This window comes from Palaemon carinicauda, chromosome 3, assembly GCF_036898095.1.
Source record: "Palaemon carinicauda isolate YSFRI2023 chromosome 3, ASM3689809v2, whole genome shotgun sequence".
Lineage (NCBI taxonomy): Eukaryota > Metazoa > Arthropoda > Malacostraca > Decapoda > Palaemonidae > Palaemon > Palaemon carinicauda.
Window position 1 is genome coordinate 150915137 of NC_090727.1, and position 20403 is coordinate 150935539.

Below are 20403 nucleotides of genomic sequence, written 5' to 3' on the forward strand. Positions count from 1 at the left end.
ATGCTGATCGCCATCGCGCGACCCTCAACTGCGGATGCTGATCGCCATCGCGCGACCCTCAACTGCGGATGCTGATCGCCATCGCGCGACCCTCAACTGCGGATGCTGATCGCCATCGCGCGACCCTCAACTGCGGATGCTGATCGCCATCGCGCGACCCTCAACTGCGGATGCTGATCGCCATCGCGCGACCCTCAACTGCGGATGCTGATCGCCATCGCGCGACCCTCAACTGCGGATGCTGATCGCCATCGCGCGACCCTCAACTGCGGATGCTGATCGCCATCGCGCGACCCTCAACTGCGGATGCTGATCGCCATCGCGCGACCCTCAACTGCGGATGCTGATCGCCATCGCGCGACCCTCAACTGCGGATGCTGATCGCCATCGCGCGACCCTCAACTGCGGATGCTGATCGCCATCGCGCGACCCTCAACTGCGGATGCTGATCGCCATCGCACAACCCTGAACGATTGCCCGCTTACGCATGCTGCTCCTCATCGCACAACCCTGAACGATCGCCCTCTTGCGGATGCTGATCACCATCGCACCCTTTCACGCGATCATTCACCTGCGCATGCTGCTCGCCATCGCACAACCCTGAACGATTGCCCGCTTACGCATGCTGCTCCTCATCGCACAACCCTGAACGATCGCCCTCCTGCAGATGCTGATCACCATCGCACCCTTTCACGCGATCATTCACCTGCGCATGCTGCTCGCCATCGCACAACCCTGCACGATTGCCCGCTTACGCATGCTGCTCCTCATCGCACAACCCTGAACGCTCGCCCTCTTGCGGATGCTGATCACCATCGCACCCTATCACGCGATCATTCACCTACACATGCTGCTCGCCATCGCTTACCGCCAGCGATCTTCTTCACCTACGCGGCAGCACGATCCCTCGCCGTCACGCCCATTCGCCTGCGCGCCCGCGCGATCGCTCGCCTGCGCGCCCGCGCGATCGCTCGCCTGCGCGCCCGCGCGATCGCTCGCCTGCGCGCCCGCGCGATCGCTCGCCTGCGCGCCCTCGCGACCGCTCGCCTGCGCGCCCGCGCGACCACTCGCCTGTGCGCCCGCGCGACCATTCGCCTTTGCGCGACCGTTCGCCCTCGCGCGACCATAGTTCGCGGCGAATTCCACAGCCGGTGGTAGCAACAGGGACGCGTGCTCCTAGGCGGCACTCGGGATCACCTCCATCCAAGCACAGGTTGGTAGTGCAGGACGAAGACAGGTCAGTACAGCATTCTTCCCACCTTCTTTTCAGGCAGGAACCGTCGTGTCCTCTCCAAAGGATCGCCCGATCCCTTTCACCTTAGCGAGGATTTCGGACTCTGTGTCCTTGGAGCAGCAGACATGGTTTGATCCGCTGGCACGGGCGTTAATGAGGGTTATGAAACCAGCACTCACCGGCCAGGGTAACAAACCAGCGGCTGTCTCTCCTACGCTGAAGAGAAAGAGAGGAGTGGACTTCGTGGTGACTTCCCCCAGGGCGAAGTTGGTTCCCAAGAGGTCGGTCTCGAGGGTCCCCTCTCCTGCACGAGTACTCTCTCCTTCTCCCGCCCTGGAAGGATTTTTGGCGGGGGGGCTTTCCGTTGAAGATTTCTCCATCGGACAAGGGGTGACTGCTTACCTCTTCCTCTGGGAGCTTACCAGGTTCTTTCCCTCCTCGGTTACGGCCCGAGGTTTGGTTCAAGGAAGCTACAGGAAGATCAAGGGTACTTTCCTCCTCTCGAGCTCAGGCACCTTGGCCTTTCGTCGTTAAGTATCTACTTGCGGACAAGCTCGATGTTGTACCATCTGGACGCACTGACTGAAGGCTTCCTTCGGGTGTCTCATCTGTGGAGGTCAACGACCTCAGACACCCTTCCATCCTTGAGAAGAGTTTTGTCTTTGCCCAAGGACAGAGACTTAAACATCTGCTGTGCGGAGTAAATCGACTTCCGGTTTCACTCCTCCAAGGCGCTTTCTTCCAGACTCTGCAGGGCTCCAGCTCCCTTTTCTTTCAACCACGTCGGCTTAAGTTATCGGCTACGACAACTGGGACAAGGTGTCCAATTGCAGTTTCCTCCTGTCAGGAACAGATGGCACGGGAGACTCCCCCGGGGGGGCATAGTCCTAAAAGGAGTTCACGAACTCTAGGATTGCAGGTTTTTTCGCTGGGAGGATGCTTAAGGTTACTCATCCGAATGACAGCTTCCCGATGCCCATTCCCGCACAATCTCTGTGAGTAGCCAAGGATATCGCGCCTGCCGTCTCTGTCAGCGAATTCAGTGTCTCTGAACCTCTATGCCATAGCATCAGCAGAGTTGCCCGGTTGGGCAGAATGATCCATACCTTAGGCGAAGGTCTTCCTTAGGATCATCGACGGCTTCACCCCCGGCCCCCTCAGTCGATCCTTTCTTGTAAGGAAGGATCTGAGAGGGGATGTCCATAGTCGACCTCTCAGCCCTGATCAAGTTTGTCGAACAAACTTTGGCCAGCGTAGACCAGCAGAATCGATCAGACTGGTAACGAGGCGACAGGACTCCTTTAACCCTGGATCGGAAGGACGGGTACTTTCAGTTTCCATTCCATCCATCTTCCAGGGTGCTCGTCGAATTCAGCCTAAACTGCAAGTATTCCTGCTTATGATGCAGTGTGGCTATCCCGCCGTGGCATAGCAGGTTTGTTTCCCCAGAGAACTCTCCCTGCCTTCCTCTTGGCCGCTCAGGTGCAGACTTCCGCCTCCTCTGCTGTTTGGAGGGCTGGTCAACTCCGGTAGGCTCGGGTTTCGACCTTCTTCAGCGCCGGGAAAAGCTTCCGAATGCTGACCATGAGTGTGGGCTCATGGTATTTTGCTTGGAGCCTTCTCTTCCTCTGCCTCAACATCTGGAGTATCTGGCCATGATATTGAGTCAACCGCCTTACCACGTTGGAAACCCCGCTTCTCGTCCGTCCAGCGAGGTTAAGCAACGTCGGTACTTGGATGGGTGACCACCTGGGGACGCCAGATTCTGTTACCACATCCTCCGAGCCTTCCTTTCGGTTGACTGTGGCAAGACTGAGGAGAGTCGCAGTACCTGTTCTCAGTCAAGCAGAGTTTTCAGCCCTACCTTGGAACGTTTCCTAGTTCTTCTTTCCTCATTGACCCGTTTATAGTCCGAACGGTCGCCTCAGGATAAGTTCCATGTGGGGCGATCCAAGTTCCGGTGGCTTCAGGCAATGTTTAACCGGACTCCCTGGCCCTATGGGACCAGCGGAACTATTAAACCTGCAATGGGTGTTGACCTATGGAGCCTCTTGATGGTAGTGGATATTCTCGTCCTTTCCCCACATTCTTGATGCGGTTCTCGGACTCGTCAAAGGAAAGGGGGGGGGGCATGTTCCGGTCCAGGCCTATGGTCAAGACCTGAAGGATACCTCTCCATCATTCAGGCAGGCTTAAGGGCCTTAGTCTGGCCCCTCTTCAGATCCTACCGCTCCTGCCAAGTCGCCCCGTTGCGTGTCGACTTCATGCTAACCAGCAGGGGACGCATTTTCACACCTTCACATCTTGCAGTAGAGATACCGGGATGATTGAGATTCTCTCAATTCCACCATCGGCTCTCTCATTCCAGGCAGGGGAATGTTTCTCTCAGACTATCCGAGCAGAGCCTCATAGAGAGAGTGTACCTAAGGGTCTTTGACCTTGGGTAACCAGCAAGTGCTGGTCTGGGGGACCTGATCGCGACAGCTTGGAACCTCAAGCTTCCGCTAGTTTTCCCCCCAGTCTCAGACCCCGAGACTCTGGCAAGATGCATTCCGGTGATGGTGGGACAACTTCGACGCCTGCGTCTTCCCTCCTTTTTGTCTGCGGACAATGGGTCTCAACAAAACCAGGTTGTCTGTCAACCTTTCAATGGGAGAGCTCCACTGGGACTATGCGCAGAACGGTTTCTGGACCCTCTGCTTCCCCTGACGGAACTCCCGGGAGAGCTTCTCCCACGGCGCAGACTACTCAAGCAACCACACTGCGACATCTCTCCCGAACCGGGACGTCGCTTCGGCTTCATGCCTGGAGACGCTACGCTTCCTCCTCTAGAAGAGACAACCCGCTACAGTCGCGGTACGGAGGTCGCGTCATCTGCGATAGTCATCCACAGGGGTCTCCCAGGCAAAGTGAAGAGTCTAAGGTGGTTGGTGCCGTGGGAGATATACCTCTTCCCGTGAGGCCTCTTCTCCAGCAATAACGGTCTTATTGCCTTTCGGCGGGAGGAAACTCCTTTCCGCTCTTGGCAATGAAGCCTGTCGCTCAGCCTTTCCCTGACCTTCAGGCTTAAAGGAATAACTTTTTCCTGCCCGCTGGATCTATCCTCGCTCATGCGAAGCTACGATCGTCCCTGCCCTAGTCGGAGGAAGACCTCCAACTTGGAGCATGGCTCGGACTTTTAGTCCTTTAAGAGATCTTCTCAAGACCCTTTTATGACAGGCCTCGGATTGTATTCCGCCTTGGGTCTTCTGCTCACTCTGGCCACGGCCAGTGTGTAAGCAATCTTCTTGGTCTCTTACTACTCCCCCCCCTTTCTAAGGAAGAGGGGAAGGCAACATTCAGGCTCGCTCCTGAGTTGTTGGCTAGACTCAGAATCTGAGGGTCCCGACCCTTCGGTCCGATTCATTCAAGATTTTGAGTCTCCATTCTGTGTCTGATGTCCCAAGACCTTCTCTTTCTTGCCAGTACAGGAATCGAGAGGTTAGCGCTGGGAACAGCTGCAGTTTGGCCTCAGTTGCAGCCGATTTGGGAACACAAGGAGGACATGGGGGGAGAGTCACCAGTATACCTCTTCAGCCCGGACTCAAGGACATTCATCTCGACCTGTCTTCAGACCCTCCCCCGTCACGTCGCCCTACAGCACGATGTTGGATACATCGCAACGTCCCTCGCCTTCGAGTAATACTACTCTGTGACGCAGGTGCTACAAGCTGGAGTCTGGAAGCGTCTGATGACCTTCGCAGCCCGCTTCCTGCAGGGCGTGACCCACAGGAGTCTCGATACGTTTTCTATCGCTCTGTGGTGGCTACACAACAGCTGGTCTAACCTCAGGCTCCTTTTTGGACAGGTAGCAGAAGGTTGAGGGCATTGTTATCAGGTTTTAGTCTGCATGAACGAAAGAAGTATGTCTGGCCCTTACTTCTTTCTTCATCATCCCCTCTACGGGGAAGCAGCATCCTGGTCTCTGCATAGCTGACCTCGAACCTCTGCAGGTAAACCATGCTTCCTTGTGTTCCGAGTATTGAGTCAATACTGTCGCGTCCCCCATACCCTGACGAGGTGGTATTGGGAACGTCCTAACCCAGAGTTCCTTCTGGAACTCCAGGTCAACTGCCTAGGACGGGTCACACTTCTTCCTTCACACACAAGCTTACGTAGGCCACATGGTTCCTTGCGGTGCAAGGAACTTGTGAGGTGCAGGGACTCCTTTTCTCGAGTGCGACTCACTCGGATTCTGAGTCCCCGGGTAAAGCCAAAGCCAGTATGGCTGGGGACTTTCCACCCTTCCTAAGGGATAAGTCACCCTTTGTAAATAGCGTGGTTTGTATTTCGGTTACGGAACAAATGACAAATTCGAAGATAATTTGTATTTTTCCTAACCATACAAACCTTAGCTATTTACACATATTTGCCCGCCAGCCCTGTCCCCCAAGACAAGTCCTACCTCTAAGTGAAAGTGAGTATTCACCTGTGTGTGAGGGGGAGGAGGGGTAGCTAGCTACCACTCCCCTACCCCCCCGCTAACTAGCGCGGGGGTAATACACCCTCGTTAAATTCTAATGGCTCGCCATTTCAGCTACGCTAAAAGTAATAACCCTTTGTAAATAGCTAAGGTTTGTATGGTTAGGAAAAATACAAATTATCTTCGAATTTGTCATATTTTGAGCAGCACGCCTTAATGTGCTCATCTGCCAGTAATTTGTCAAAATGAACACGCATTGATGCATTGCTACTGTCTAAAATGTATTTGTATGAGGTGTGTATGACTAATCTTCATTCTGGTTGAAATACTAACATTTATGTTGCTAAAAACACATTTAAACTAGGGATTAATTTTAGCTCTTATGCCTTTATAATATTTTTAAATTGAAGGAAGGGTTGTTAGGGACAGATTCTAAATGTTAATGCAAACCTAATTCCTCCATGCAGATCAAGTGGTAATTTGTTTGTATCCACATACTGTATGTTCTCGATATATAAAGTTATAAATGGACCTATGTATATTCTAAGACCCATGCTATGTGCAACATCCAGTTCTTGCAATTTACAGAATATGTGGGTGCCATGTTGAAGGTTTTATCTTACAGGCTCTAAAAGTCCTTGTCTACTCCATAATTAAACAGGAGACAACATTTAAAACATAAAAAGATTTCTCGCTCTTCAATTTTAGGGTTTCGATGTGACTAGACTAGGTCAGTTAACAATTTGATATCATTCCCCAAAATATCAAATTTTTTTAATAGGGTAAATTCAGTAGTATTTTTCAAAAGTTAGCGGGTACTACTTCAGTATGTTTGCCTTTAGTAAATGGTACAGCTACTGTGTTAAATGTAAAAAAATTAAAACCATGCTTATCCGCTCATTTGCTGAGATGGTATTGATGGGCTTTTGTAAATGCTTACAGGCTGCTGTGGTACCATAGCTAGTGCAGTATATTGTCAAATCATTAACAAACAGAGCTCTTTACAGAAGAAATTTCTCTACAGTACATTGCTATTAATAGCAAAGATGTTTCCTGATAAATTCCTTTCTCTTGAATAAAAGACTTGGACAGTTTGCTAATCACTCTTAGTTCTATGAATCTGACTGTTATAAAAGAATAGATAAATCTAATCATCTTACCACTGACCCCCATTTTATATAATTCATTCATTTTTCCTATTAACCTCCCTTGATGTTCATTTTGCTTCTCTCTTGAAGTTTGGTTGATAAAGATGACTATCCAAAAAAAAAAAAATTCTTTCCCTCCAGTCGACTTAGATCTCTAGTATAGTAATGAAACAATCCAGCAGATACTGTAATGGCAAAAACAACAGTCAGGAATTGATATTTTGTCTTTAGTCTCTTTCCATTATTCTCGTACTGACAGCATTGGTTTAGGTTGCAAAGACTTCCTAATTCTTTAGCCTTTCAGACTGCAAGCCTTTTAAGGCACTCGACATACTTCGAGTTGCACCAAAAATCTCCTCAACCTTATGGCTTTCGGGTGAAACAATTATTAAACAGTCTTGATATAGTTATGAAGCAATGGAGCAACTGTTGATAGTGCTTCAGTGAAGAGAATGTAGAGCCCCTTACTCCAGATTATTTGTTTATTTAGGGTTTTCAATAATAGTTTCATAGATTTGTCTTCTCATTCCGGGACCAGTGCAGTTTTGTACTGTATTGTGATTTAGAAAGTGGTGAGCAGTGAGAGGGCCCTGTTGTACCTCTTAAGAAAAAGTATGTTTATGTGGTTTCTGACCAAATTAAAGGTTCAAAGCTTAAAAGAAAGCTTCCTTCTTATTCCAAGAAATATCCAGAGGAAAGACTAGGCTAGTTAATTAGAGCAGAAATTTTGACAATATTGCTGATTCAAGCAATGATGAGCTTCTAAAACTCCTCAACTTCTTTAGATTCTTTTCTAAAATCTAGGAAGGCCATCTAGTCTTCATCTACAGGCATTAATTCTGAACTAACCTGCCCTGCTTCAAATTCTAGCCTAACTGCTCAAGTTTTGCCACGTGGTTCTGTTACATCATTCAGTAAGGGTTCTGATGGTGCTCAGAGCATGAGAGATTTGAGATCCTCTATTCAGAGCCTCAAATTCTTTGTTTACTTTAAACTGATCTGCTGCAAAACCCTTGCCTTCTGCAATCCAGTCCACTCCATTAAACCACTAGATTATGAGGCCGAAGAAAGAGTTGGTAGCCTGGATCCTAATATTCTGCTATTTGTTGAAGTAAGCTCTCATAAGTAACCTATTATTTTATACTCTGTATGAATGGCATGGCATATCGTATGATTCCCTTAGAAAATTATGTACTGTATCTGTATTAAATATACATGTACAGTAGTCAAAAAGGGGGGGAGGGGGGGGGGCGAATAGGTTTCCTAGAGTATGAGACCCCACTTGCCTGTGAAAAGGCTTCAACATAAAATATACTAGTCCCTGTTGATGTCGTGTGACTGCGTCAATGTACTCTCTCATCGAGAAGGACTTGAGCCCCAGGCATATGAATAAGGTGATGGAAGGTTTTACAAATAGGTTTTCAGGTAATAGACCTATAATTAGTGTAGATTTTGGTTTCCCAAGAATTTATCATGTTCCTCTTCAATTCTTAAAGCAAACGGCTCTTAGTTTCAGACTTTTCATATACAGTATATTTTCAAGTTTGTGAGGTAAATATAATACTAGAATTGTGGTATAATATACTATTATTGAAAGCCATGATGTATGTGATTTTTGCAACTTTTTGCTTGTTATTAAAGTTACATTCTTAGATTACTTAAATGTTACCTGAAGTTATTTACGGTTTAGCAAATAGTAATATGATTTGAGATACATTAAATTAAGAAAGCGAAACCTAATACATGTACAACTGTAATATTTGGCTTATTTTTTATTTATCTATTAGTTCTTAACCCAACTGATAAAACAAGAGGAAGTAAGAAATAGAATTTAGGAATAATGTTATTATTTTTTAGAAATATCATACATAAGGTTAGATCATTCTTTATGTAATAAGAAGACAATAAGGGAAGAAAATCTTTAATTGCTGTGACACTTAATTATTAGGGGAAAAAGTCAATAATTGTTTGGTTATTAGACAAAGGTATACTATACTGTATAGCAAAAAGATGGTAAAAAAACCACCAGCTCAACGTATGCTGATATTAAGTTTACAGTACAGTATATTGAAAAGGATAAGTACAGTATAGATTTTTTTGTGTGGAGTTCAGTAACATATTCCTTACAGTCAGCCCTTGCTCTTCGCTAAGGTTAGGTAACGGAGACAAGCCCGAAGAGCGAGAATTCGTGAATACTCCGAACACAACTCACTGCCCATTGCCAATACGCGGTCGATTAACACACTAAGTACTGTCTGATAATGTTTTTACTTAATTTCTATCACAGTACAGTATAAGTATTTTATAATTGAATAATAATGTATCGGTAAGTGTACAGTAAATGTGCACACATGTACACTATGTACTGGACATGGTAAGTCTACAGTACAGTACAGTACATAACACTACAGTGGTCATTGGGACACTTATAGCAACAAAATGCTATTGTTCCTATCTGACACTCACTGATACTGTAGTGTATACTACTGTAATATTTGTACAGTATTATCACTACTGTACAGCTTAACTGTATTGTAAATGTTCATTGCTTTTGTTCAGACGACTGACTCGCACTGTTTAACAACTCCCCGCACACATAGTCTACACTTACATATTACAAAGTACAGTACTGTACAGTATAGTTAATAAACACTATTATACATTACTGTAATAATGTACTGACTGTACAAAATGTATACAATGATATTGCATTAAATATTAACCAAGTGTACGTATTTTATACAACGCCCATTAATCATTTTCATATGAAGTTCTATTATTATTATTACTTGCTAAGCTACAACCCTAGTTGGAAGAGCAGGATGCTATAAGCCCAGGGGCTCCAACAGGGAAAATAGCCCTGTGAGGAAAGGAAACGAAGAATAAAAATTTTAAGAAGAGTAACATTTAAATATCTCCTATATAAACTATATAAACTTTAATAAAACAAGAGGAAGAGGAACAAGACAGAACAGCTTGTGTGAGTGTATCCTCAAGGAAGAGAACTCTAACCCAAAGACAGTGGAAGACCATGATACAGAGGCTATGGCACTTCCCAAGACTAGAGAACAATGGTTTGATTCTGGATTGTCCTTCTTCAAGAAGAGCTGCTTCTCCAAGAAGAGCTTCTTACCATTGCTAAAGAGTCTCTTCTAGCCATAGCAAGAGGAAAGTAGCCACTAAACAATTACAGTACAGTAATTAGCCCCTTAAGCGAAGAGGTGTTCGGTAATTTCAGTGTTATTGGGTGTATGAGGAAAGATGAGAATCTGTAACGAATATGCCAGACTATTCTGTGTATGTGTAGTCAAAGAAAAAATGAGCCATAACCAGAGAGAGGGATCCAATGCATTACTGTCTGGCCAGTCAAAGGATCCAATAACTCTACTGGTAGTATCTCAACGGGTGGCTGGTGCCCTGGCCAACCTACCTTTGCAGCAGTTTTGAAGTATGACAGAACTCCTGATGCCTCATTTCTTGCACAGTACTGTAAGGAATTGCATATCTAGAGTACATTACCTCGTAAATATAAACAATATCCAGGAGTATGTATTGCTGTATACAAATAGTGTTTTTTTTTTTACATGAAAACATGATTCTGCTTAAAAAGGAACGAAGTAGGAGAGACAATGCAAGACTGATGCTGAGGCAGCGTGAGATGGGATGTGTTGGGATTAGATTGAAGTGGCTCAAAGCGAGCTGGGGTAAAAGGAGAGTAGGCTGTTTGAAATCATTGCACCACGAGAGTACTTCTCACGGATGTGATTTTTTATTTAATACTGTTCTGTGTCACAAATGAGCGAAATCACGAAGAAGGAAATTGTAAAAAGTGAGGATGGACTGTATTAGGAAATAGATTTTAATATGAAGCTAAAGGTGAAAATTTATTTCTACATTTTATCCTTCATATGATATTCAGAAAGATTTACATACTGCATACTAAATGTAGGTTTCCAATGCAAATTAATACCGACTCCATACAGTACATGGATTTTAAAATAACTTTTAGTTAGGATCCAACTTAAGGCAGGAGGAATGGTACAGAGATCACAGTACAATTTATAGCATCCTTATCTTGCAGTTTGGCTTGTAATAGCTTGTTTGATTTTTTAAAGTAAGTGATAATGGTAAAAGCTTCGTTTAAAGTAATAATTTTGATAGATATTAGATGAAATAATAAAATTGTATGGTGTAACACATCCCTGTCATGCAGCAGTTTTGTATTTCCCTGAATTTTTATGGTAATGTTGGTTGTAAATTTGAGAAGCCACTATATTTTAATTTTAAATTCTATTGTGGTATTGAAAAGCAAGATTGGAGAAGTTGCTTGTGCAAGAAAAAGCTCTGCTGTTCTGTTTTGGAGTCCACTTACATGAAATTTTAGTTTCTAAGTGCACAATGTAATCCATCCCCATTTGATAGTTCACCGGATACCTCTGTTTTAGCATTTACTGGAGGTTCGTCAGAAGGCTTCAGACAAAGAGGATAATCATACGTGTCATATCCTCGATGACCATATCCTGGTGGAACATGTAGACACGATGAAAGAACTCGGACACATGATAACGAAGTTGGAACGCGTTGGAACTGGCTTTGGTCTGTATATATTTGATAAGGAATTTGATTGATCCAATTTTCCATCGATGTGCAATTTCATAAACGAAGTTGGTAGGAATTTATTTTTTCCTGCATTGAATGGAGAATCTTGTATATAATTTTGAATTGTATAAATTAATATTTGGAAATTATGATAATTTTAGCATTATTGTAAACTGCCATGAAGTTGGTGAACTTAGAGATGTAGTGATGTCCTTTTTGGTACATGAAGAATTCATATGATGCATAGAAATTTGCTTTCTGTTTAGTAAATTATTTGTCCAAAAGAGGTTTAATAGCCACTAAAGTGAAGGCTAATTCTGGTAAATATGATGGTAATTGAAGGCAAATTTGAAATTTGTATTGACATGCTTTGCTGTACAGTTAATGGAGTATTTTGTTGTATTAATTAGATTAATAATTACAAGCTCAAATGATTATAAAAGTATAAAAATTTATGAATAATTATAAAACAAATTGCTGAAAATTTCTGCTTTATCTTTTATAATTTTCAGTTTATAGTTTCTGGGAGTTGCTTTAACCATTCTGTAATGTTAATGTACTAAATAATTATGTAAGACAGTCACTTTTCATTTACACAGTGCATATTGGGTAAAGATCTGACCTTTATTAGGCTATAGGTTTATACCTAGCTTATTAATGGAATTTTTAAACTGACCTTTTCTGATTATTATGCATTTTAAAGTAGTGGTGCATTCTAAGGTAATGGTGTAAGTAGGGTGTTTTAAACATTCCTTTCATAAGTTTTTCTAAAAATAAAAGATTAATTAAAGACAGTACCTTTAATTCCTTGTCCTCTTCAATTAGTGTAAGTGTTAGTTTAAAATTTTCATGTCTTCTTGAAATGTTCCTGAAGGATTTGTGGCAGTAGGTGTTTCCCTGTCCTGACTTAATCATTGTTGTTAGGGGTATTTGCTTTGGGTCCTGTTGAGGATACCACATAATTGAACTGCTAAAGCTTTGAAAATTATGCAAAGTTATTGAAAACTTTAATCAATCTCCATTTAATTAATAAGATGTACAAATACAATCTGCGCAAATGTAGAATTTTTATTTTGGTTGCCTCTCGTTCTTATATATAAAAGAAACCACTGTTTACCATTCTGTTTGTTATTCCAAGAACAGAAGTTTTCCTTGAGTGCAAGTTATCTATTATACTGTATATAGGAAATTCAATATGGAGTACCCTGTTTTGCACTATGCTTTCCACACTTGACATTTCTAAATCTTGTAAGAATGATGTCCTTTCTCTTGCATAGATTGTAAAGTATCCATAACCTCTATTTGTTGCTATAGCCTTCTTTGTGGTTCTAGGCACAATTTTAGCTATATAGGTTTTCGTATGACTGATACATTGGTCAATGTTCGGTTAGTTTTAATTGCCTATATCCTGGCTTCACATTTAAGTTTTCATTTGTTCCTATGCAAATACAAACCTCTCTTCCTCTAAATAGGAGATGACTTGAGTGCGAACTGGACCGACTGTTGAATAATTGATAAGGTAGTTGGCTAACTACTGTTATGGTGAAGGGGATCCCCTGCCCACCTGCCTTACTGAGTCAAGCCACTTTTGACTTCGATTGCTTAGTGAATGGATTCGTTATTACACTCTTACCTTTCACCTGCACTATTGGATCTTTCTTTTACTTTTGTTTGTAATTATTTTTTTTCTAACACTCGCACTAGGGACAGTGAAAGCACCCAGAAAGTAAAGAGGCAGTAAATGGTTTACTTGTGAATCCCCATGTGTTGTGTATCTTTTGTGAGGGGAAGACGATAACTCTGCTTGCTCTGTGGTAGTATCCTTCCCCCATGATGCAGTTGCCCAGTTCAGACCTAGTGTCCCCCTTACCTACATGCTCGACAATGAACATCATTTCGTGCTTGTGGGTACGTTTGGTACCATCAATGTGCTCCCAAGTGGTTATTCATTTCCAAGTACACTGTAGAGTGGTGCCAGTGTGAGTGAGTGTTCCAGTGAACCCCTTGTGACAAATCTCCTAGTGTAGTGGGTTAGGATATGGCAGGGAAAGCTCTTGTAGTTTCCTCCCAGGGAGGGCAGCCATTATCAGTAACCCAGAACATGACTCGTTTGTGGCAGCAAAGAAGACTGATTGGCAAGTGGAAGTACAGTATAGTAGAGAGAGCTTTTTCTCTTTCTTCCTCCTTTACCAACCTCTTCTCCCTCTTATTTCATCGTCAGACACTTCTTGCTAACGAAGAAGAGAATGACAAAGAAAAATAGCCCCACGGGAAGTCCTTTTGCAAAATGTTCCTCAAGTTCTAGTGATTGCTCTCCTTTTCCAGGAGCTTTTAAACATTTAAACTTACCCGCTGGTTATATAACAATAGCTTTATTCTTCTGTCCGGCAGAAATTCAAAACTCGCATCGATATGCCAGGTATACTCTAGCGCCACCACAGAGCTAGGTCAAACTATTCCTCCTAGTATCAGATTTTCTTCTGCCGCCATATTGGCAACAGCTTTGGGAATTCACTCGCCGTTTACCTGGAATTAAGTGTTCTTGGTGATGTACGGTTGTTTTTTGGTTTTGACTTTCGCATTATTGGACTCTCTTTCGGATTGGATTATTTGGATTATTTTTTGACCATTGCTTGATTTTGATCTCTCTATTTACTTTTCAAAATGGCTGACCCCTCCCCTTCATATAGGAAGTGTGTGAAAGGGTGTAAAACTCTGCTTCCAAAAGCCTCTGTGTATCCCCATACGATTTGCATTAAATGTAGGGGTAAAATTTGTATTTCTGAAGATCGATGTCAAGAATGTTTTGAATTATCAGAGAGTGAGTGGTTGGCTTATGAGCGCTACGCTCGTAAACTAGGAAGGGATAGAGTTAGGCGTAGTTCCTCTCGATCAAGAGATTTATCATTTTGTAATGTCATTGAACCAAATTCTTCCCCTGTAATGGTAGATCCTGAACCTAATTCTTCCCCTGTAATGGTAGATCCTGAACCTAATTCTTCCCCTGTAATGGTAGATCCTGAACCTAATTCTTCCCCTGTAATGGTAGATCCTGAACCTAATTCTTCCCCTGTAATGGTAGATCCTGAACCTAATTCTGTTCAATCTGAGCCTACAATGAAGGATATGATGACAGCGATCCAGGCTCTTGGTTCAAGGGTGGAATCGCTAGCAGCGGACAGAAACCAACTTATGTCCGATGTTAATCAACTTAAAAGTGGTAATATTAAAAGTGTTATTAATGTGTTCAGTGATGTGGAGGGTGCGTCTGCGCGATCTTGTCGTTCACCTAGCCTTAGACCTCTTTCAAGCTCCTGAACCCATGGGAGAAGTAAATTCGAGCGGTGAAAGGGAACGAGAGGCGTCATCAATCGCACAGACGTGCCCTCGAGCGTTCCTGTTGTCTCAATGTCACAGATCGCTCACCCTCAGCATGGGAAAGGTGAGGTTAGTTTTTTATCCTCATCCTCAGATGAAGCTACGCATGGCAAAGTCTGGCGTCAGGCTTCCAGACCCCTTAAAAGAAAGGTAGATGAAGGCGCGCAGCAACACGATCCATCACTGCAAGCGCCTGGCTGTAGCCATTGGGATTCGCCAGAGCGTTTTCAATCGTCTGTTCAATTTTCTCCTCCTAAAAGTCCTAACAAAATGTCGGAAATTGACAAGAGGATGATTCAGACTGAGTCAGAGCTTATTCCTGAGTCTGGTGTTACGGTACATGCACCACCGCTTCCATCAGAATGGATTCCATCTCCCGATAATGTGGAGCGTTATGAGAGCGATGAAGAAGGTGAATTCCCAATGGAAGTTTCGACTCCTGTTTCGTCTAAGGTTGATCCTAATTGGTCTATGCTGCTTGACATGAAGCAGCAACTCTCAACGTTTATGCAATCTTATCAGCCTGCTGTCAGCAAAGCGTTGGTTCGTCATGATTACGATCATGACGCGATGTCGCACAGGCGGCCTACCTTTATACGCGATGTTGAGCAGGGTGATAGGACTGCTTCTACTAAGACTGCTAGTGCTCATAGAGTTTCTATTCCTCTTGACAGCAAACATCAAGCGAGTAAGCGTGACGTTGAGCGTCATCATTCCAGGTGCGATGACAAGCGCCAGGCGGCTGAGCGTGAAGTCATGCGCCAGGCCCCTGAACGTGACGTCGCGTGCCTAGCTAAGGAGGACTTAGAACAACAAGAACGTGACGTCGTATGTCAAGCATACCATGACGCCCAACGTCAGTCGGATTCACTACAGCATGCGCACGGACGGGACGCCAAGCGCAATATTATTGAGCGTCCAGTAGACAAACAAACTGCTCAACTTGATTGCGCACACCGCGCGGCTGACGCTTGCGCTCGCGAGCGGTGCCTTTCGGAACTAGAAGCGGTTACACCAGGTGGAATTATTTCGGAAGAGGATCAGGATGATCATTCCTCTCTGGATGAGCCATTGGACATTGTCTCAGAGGAGGAAGGAAATAAAACACCACAACACTGTTGATCTCAAGAAGATTATGTTGGTTTTTTGAGAATTATTTCCTGACAGCTTTACTCCTGTAGCCCCTCGTTCACCTCCATCGACGTTTACCATGGGATTATATTCAAAAGTTTCAAGGTTTACTAAGATGGTTCTCTCCCGCTCCTCAAAGAGAGCATTAAAGTTGATGGCGAATTGGATGCAATCTAAGAAAGTTTCAGGAAATACAAACTTCTCATTTCCTCCAGCCAAGTTAGCCTCCAAGTCTAGCGTATGGTATGAAACAGGAGGTGTCCTAGTCTTGGGAGTTCCTGCCTCTGCTCAGGGCAACTTCTCAAGTTTGGTAGACTCTTCTCGCCGCTCAGCTATGAGAAGGACGAAGATTTTATGGTCTATGACCGAGTTTGACCATCTTCTCAAGGGCATGTATAGAGCTTTTAAAGTTTTCAACTTCCTTGACTGGTCACTGGGTACCTTGGGAAAGAAAGTTTCTGCTTTAAAGGACCCTGAGACTTCTAACCTTATCCATATAATGTCCTGCTTGGAAAAAGCTGTTAGAGATGGCTCAAATGAATTAGTAGCCCTATTCACAGCCGGAGTTGTTAAGAAAAGAGAAACTATGTGCTCTTTTCTCTCCATGGGAGTCACTCCGTTCCAGAGGTCAGAGTTGCTATATGCTCCTCTTTCTCCTTCTCTTTTCCCTTAGGAAATAGTAAAGGAGGTGGCAGCTGCCCTTACTCAAAAGGCTACTCACGACCTAGTCTCTAAATTAGCAAGGAAGGTTCTTCCAACGTCTTTCTCCGCCCGTAGATTCAAGGAGGATTCTACCTTCCCTCAAACAACACAGTTTTTTCATGGAAGGACAGTCGGTAGAGGCAGCTTCAGATCCGATAGTAGAAGGGCCAGAACAAGGAGAGGTTCTAGGTCAGGCAGAAGCAGAGTCTGACTGCCTTCACCTTCAGACAGCAGTGGGGGCCAGGCTAAGCAATTTTTGGTAGGCCTGGGAGAAAAGGAGAGCGGACCCATGGTCCGTCCTAGTGTTAAAGAAGGGATACAAAATCCCTTTTATCTCGAAACCCCCATTAATTTCGAACACGGTGGATCTTTCTCCCAAATACAAGGAAGAGTCAAAGAGGCAGGCCATGCAGCTTCAAATGTCTCTCTTGCTAGAGAAGAATGCGATAGAGAGGGTACGGGACTTAAAATCCCCAGGCTTCTACAACAGACTGTTCCTGGTTCCCAAGAATTCGGGAGGATGGAGGCCAGTCCTGGACGTAAGTGCCCTCAACAACTACGTCCAGAAGACAAAGTTTTCTATGGAATCCCAGAGTACAGTTCTTGCAGCAGTAAGGAAAGGCGACTGGATGGTCTCATTAGACCTCCATGATGCTTATATTCATGTCTCGATTCACTTGAATTGCAAATGTTACCTAAAGTTTGTGTACAGGAAGGAAGTATTCCAGTTTCGGGCCTTGTGTTTCGGCCTCGCCATCGCCCCTCTAGTCTTCACAAAGATCATGATGAATGTGGCAAGCATGCTCCACTCAAGAGGCATCAGAGCCTCCTTGTACTTGGACGATTGGCTACTAAGAGCCCCCTTACTTAATCGCTGTCTGGAGGATTTGCATTTGACAATGAGTCTGTCAGAGGAGCTAGGACTTCTGGTGAGTTCAGAGAAGTCTCAGTTGATCTCTTCCCAGAAGATTCTTTATTTGGGGATGGAGATTCACAGTCTGACTTTTCAGGTTTTTCCATCACCTGCAAGAATACAGCTAGCTCTCTGGATGAGTCTCCTGGGAACCCTCTCTTCACTGGAACAATTTGTGTCTGGGGAAACTGAATTTACGACCCCTTCAGTTCCATCTCAATTGCCATTGGAACAAAGAGGACAGCCTCGACAAGAAGAGCATTCCTCTTACGGAACCAATAAAAGAGTGCCTTTGTTGGTGGAACAACATAAACAGGTTCCAGGAAGGTCTCTTTGGAACAAAAGAGCCCAAACCTTGTGTTGTTTTCCGACGCCTCGGACTCGGGGTGGGGAGCAACACTGGGAAAGTCAGAGATTTCGGGTCTGTGGACAAAACAATAGCGAAGTCTCCACATCAATCAAAAGGATCTGTTAGCAGTCCTGTTGGCTCTCAAGGGGTACGAGAAGCTAGTACTAAACAAAGTAATACAAATCAATGCAGACAATACCACAGCTTTGGCGTACATAGCGAAACAAGGGGGAACGCATTCGAGGCTGCTTTATGAGATAGCAAGAACTCTTCTCGTCTGGGCACATCAAAGAAAGATATCCCTGTTGACAAGATTCATTCAAGGGGAAAAGAATGTGAGGGCGGACAGCCTCAGCAGGAGGAATCAAGTTCTCCCCACAAAGTGGACACTGCATCTAGATGTATGCAAGAAACTTTGGCGGATTTGGGGCCGCCCTCTCATAGATCTATTCGCGACCTCGAAAACCAAAAGACTAGAGACTTATTGCTCCCCAGTTCCGGACCTCGAAGCGTCACACATAGACGCGTTCCTGATGGACTGGTCACACCTAGACGTGTACGCTTTCCCTCCATTCAAAGTGCTGTACAAAGTACTACAGAAGTTTGTGTCTCACGAGGGAACCAGATTGACGTTAATAGCCCCCTTCTGGCCGTCAAGAGGTTGGTTCACAGAGGTACTAGAATGGATGGTGGATGTTCCAAAAAGCTTGCCATTGAGAATAGATCTTCTCAGACAACCCCACTTGGCAAGAAACCATCTAAACCTCCAAGCTCTATGTTTGACTGCCTTCAGACTATCGAAAAACTAGCAAGATCTAGAGGATTTTCGAAGGAGGCAGCCAAGGCTATTGCTAGAGCAAGAAGGACTTCTACTATCAGGGTTTACCAATCCAAGTGGGAAGTTTTTAGAGCATGGTGTAAAGCTAACTCAGTTTCTTCATTCAGTACCTCTATAGCTCAAATTGCCGATTTATTTTTAGAGCTTAGAAGGAGGCACAATTTCTCCTCCTCAACCATTAAAGGGTACAGGAGTATGCTAGCAACGGTCTTCAGGCATAGACATTTAGACCTCTCGAATAACAAGGACCTTCAGGATCTTCTTAGATCCTTTGAAACCTCTAAGAAACGTCAACAGGATTCACCAGCCTGAAATTTAGAGGTGGTTTTAAAATTTCTTATGAGTGACAGGTTCGAACTTTTGAACTCTGCTTCTTTTAAAGATCTGACTTTAAAGACTTTATTTTTAGTAAGCTTAGCAACAGCTAAAAGAGTCGGTGAAGTTCACGCTTTTAGCAAGAACATTGGCTTTAGAAACGGCAAAGCTATATGCTCCCTGCAGCTTGAATTTCTAGCCAAGAACGAACGTCCTTCTCACCCATGGCCAAAATCTTTCGAAATTGCTAACCTCTCTGATTTGGTGGGTGAGGAGCTGGAGAAGGTTCTTTGTTCTGTTAGAGCATTGAGGTTCTATTTAGACAGGACTAAAGGTTTAAGAGGCAATACAGAAGCTCTTTGGTGTGCAGTCAAAAAGCCTGCTTTACCTATGTCTAAAAACGCCTTATCATGTTTCATATGACTTTTGATTAAAGAAGCTCACACACACACTGTGGTGAGGCAGATCTTAAGCTCCTGAAAGTTAAGACTCGTGAAGTTAGAGCTGTGGCAACTTCTGTAGCTTTTAAACAAAATCGTTCTCTGCAAAGTATAATGGATACAACATTTTGGAGAAGTAAATCTGTATTCTCATCACATTATTTAAAACGTGTCCAGACTCTTTATAAAGACTGCTACACTTTGGGTCCATTCGTAGCAGCGAATGCAGTAGTAGGTGAAGGATCTACCACTACACTCCCTTAATCCCTAGTACCCTTTTCCCTTCTTGGAACTTGTACTGTATATATTTTTATGATTGGAGGAAATTGTTAGACAATCTTCTGCAATCTTTGACTTAGTCAGGTAGTCATTTGTTCCTTGAGAGTTCCCGGAAGAAGGGTATTAGTTGAGGTCCTGTCAGCATATAGCTTATTCACTGTTTGACAGCTCCTAGAGTTCTTCAGCCCCCTGGGTGGATCGCTGGTTCTCAAAGGACAGCAGACTTGATAATGCAGAGAATCATTGAAGTAAGCTTCCTTAATAGGTACGAGCCCTTAAGCTAGTTTTGTTTTAAACTCTTAAGTGAAATTCCATTAATGTTGCTGTCTTTGACCCGCCACCAAGGGTGTCAATCAGCTATTGCTATATAACCAGTTTAAATGTTTAAAAATTATATTTTCATAAAATAAAATTTTTGAACATACCCGCTAGTTATATACAGTAACTTAAAATCCCACCCTCCTCCCCTCTAGAGACCTATGGGCATGGAAAATCTGATACTGGGAGGAATAGTTCAACCTAGCTCCGTGGTGGCGCTAGTGTATACCTGGCATATCGATGCGATTGCTGCGAGTTTTGAATTTCTGCCGGACAGAATAATAAAGCTATTGTTAT

At 44.0% G+C, this 20403-nt stretch overlaps 1 protein-coding gene across 1 annotated transcript in view; it reads left to right on the plus strand.

Annotated features, from left to right (window-relative positions):
* LOC137638640 (ferritin, heavy subunit-like) overlaps positions 1-12233 on the plus strand; it is a 31210-nt gene extending 18977 nt beyond the window's left edge. The window contains exon 4 of the mRNA XM_068370903.1: positions 11290-12233. Within this exon, the coding sequence (XP_068227004.1) occupies positions 11290-11472 (183 nt within the window). The 3' untranslated portion in view covers positions 11473-12233. The remainder of the gene's footprint in view (positions 1-11289) is intronic.
* Positions 12234-20403: the final 8170 nt, after the last annotated feature.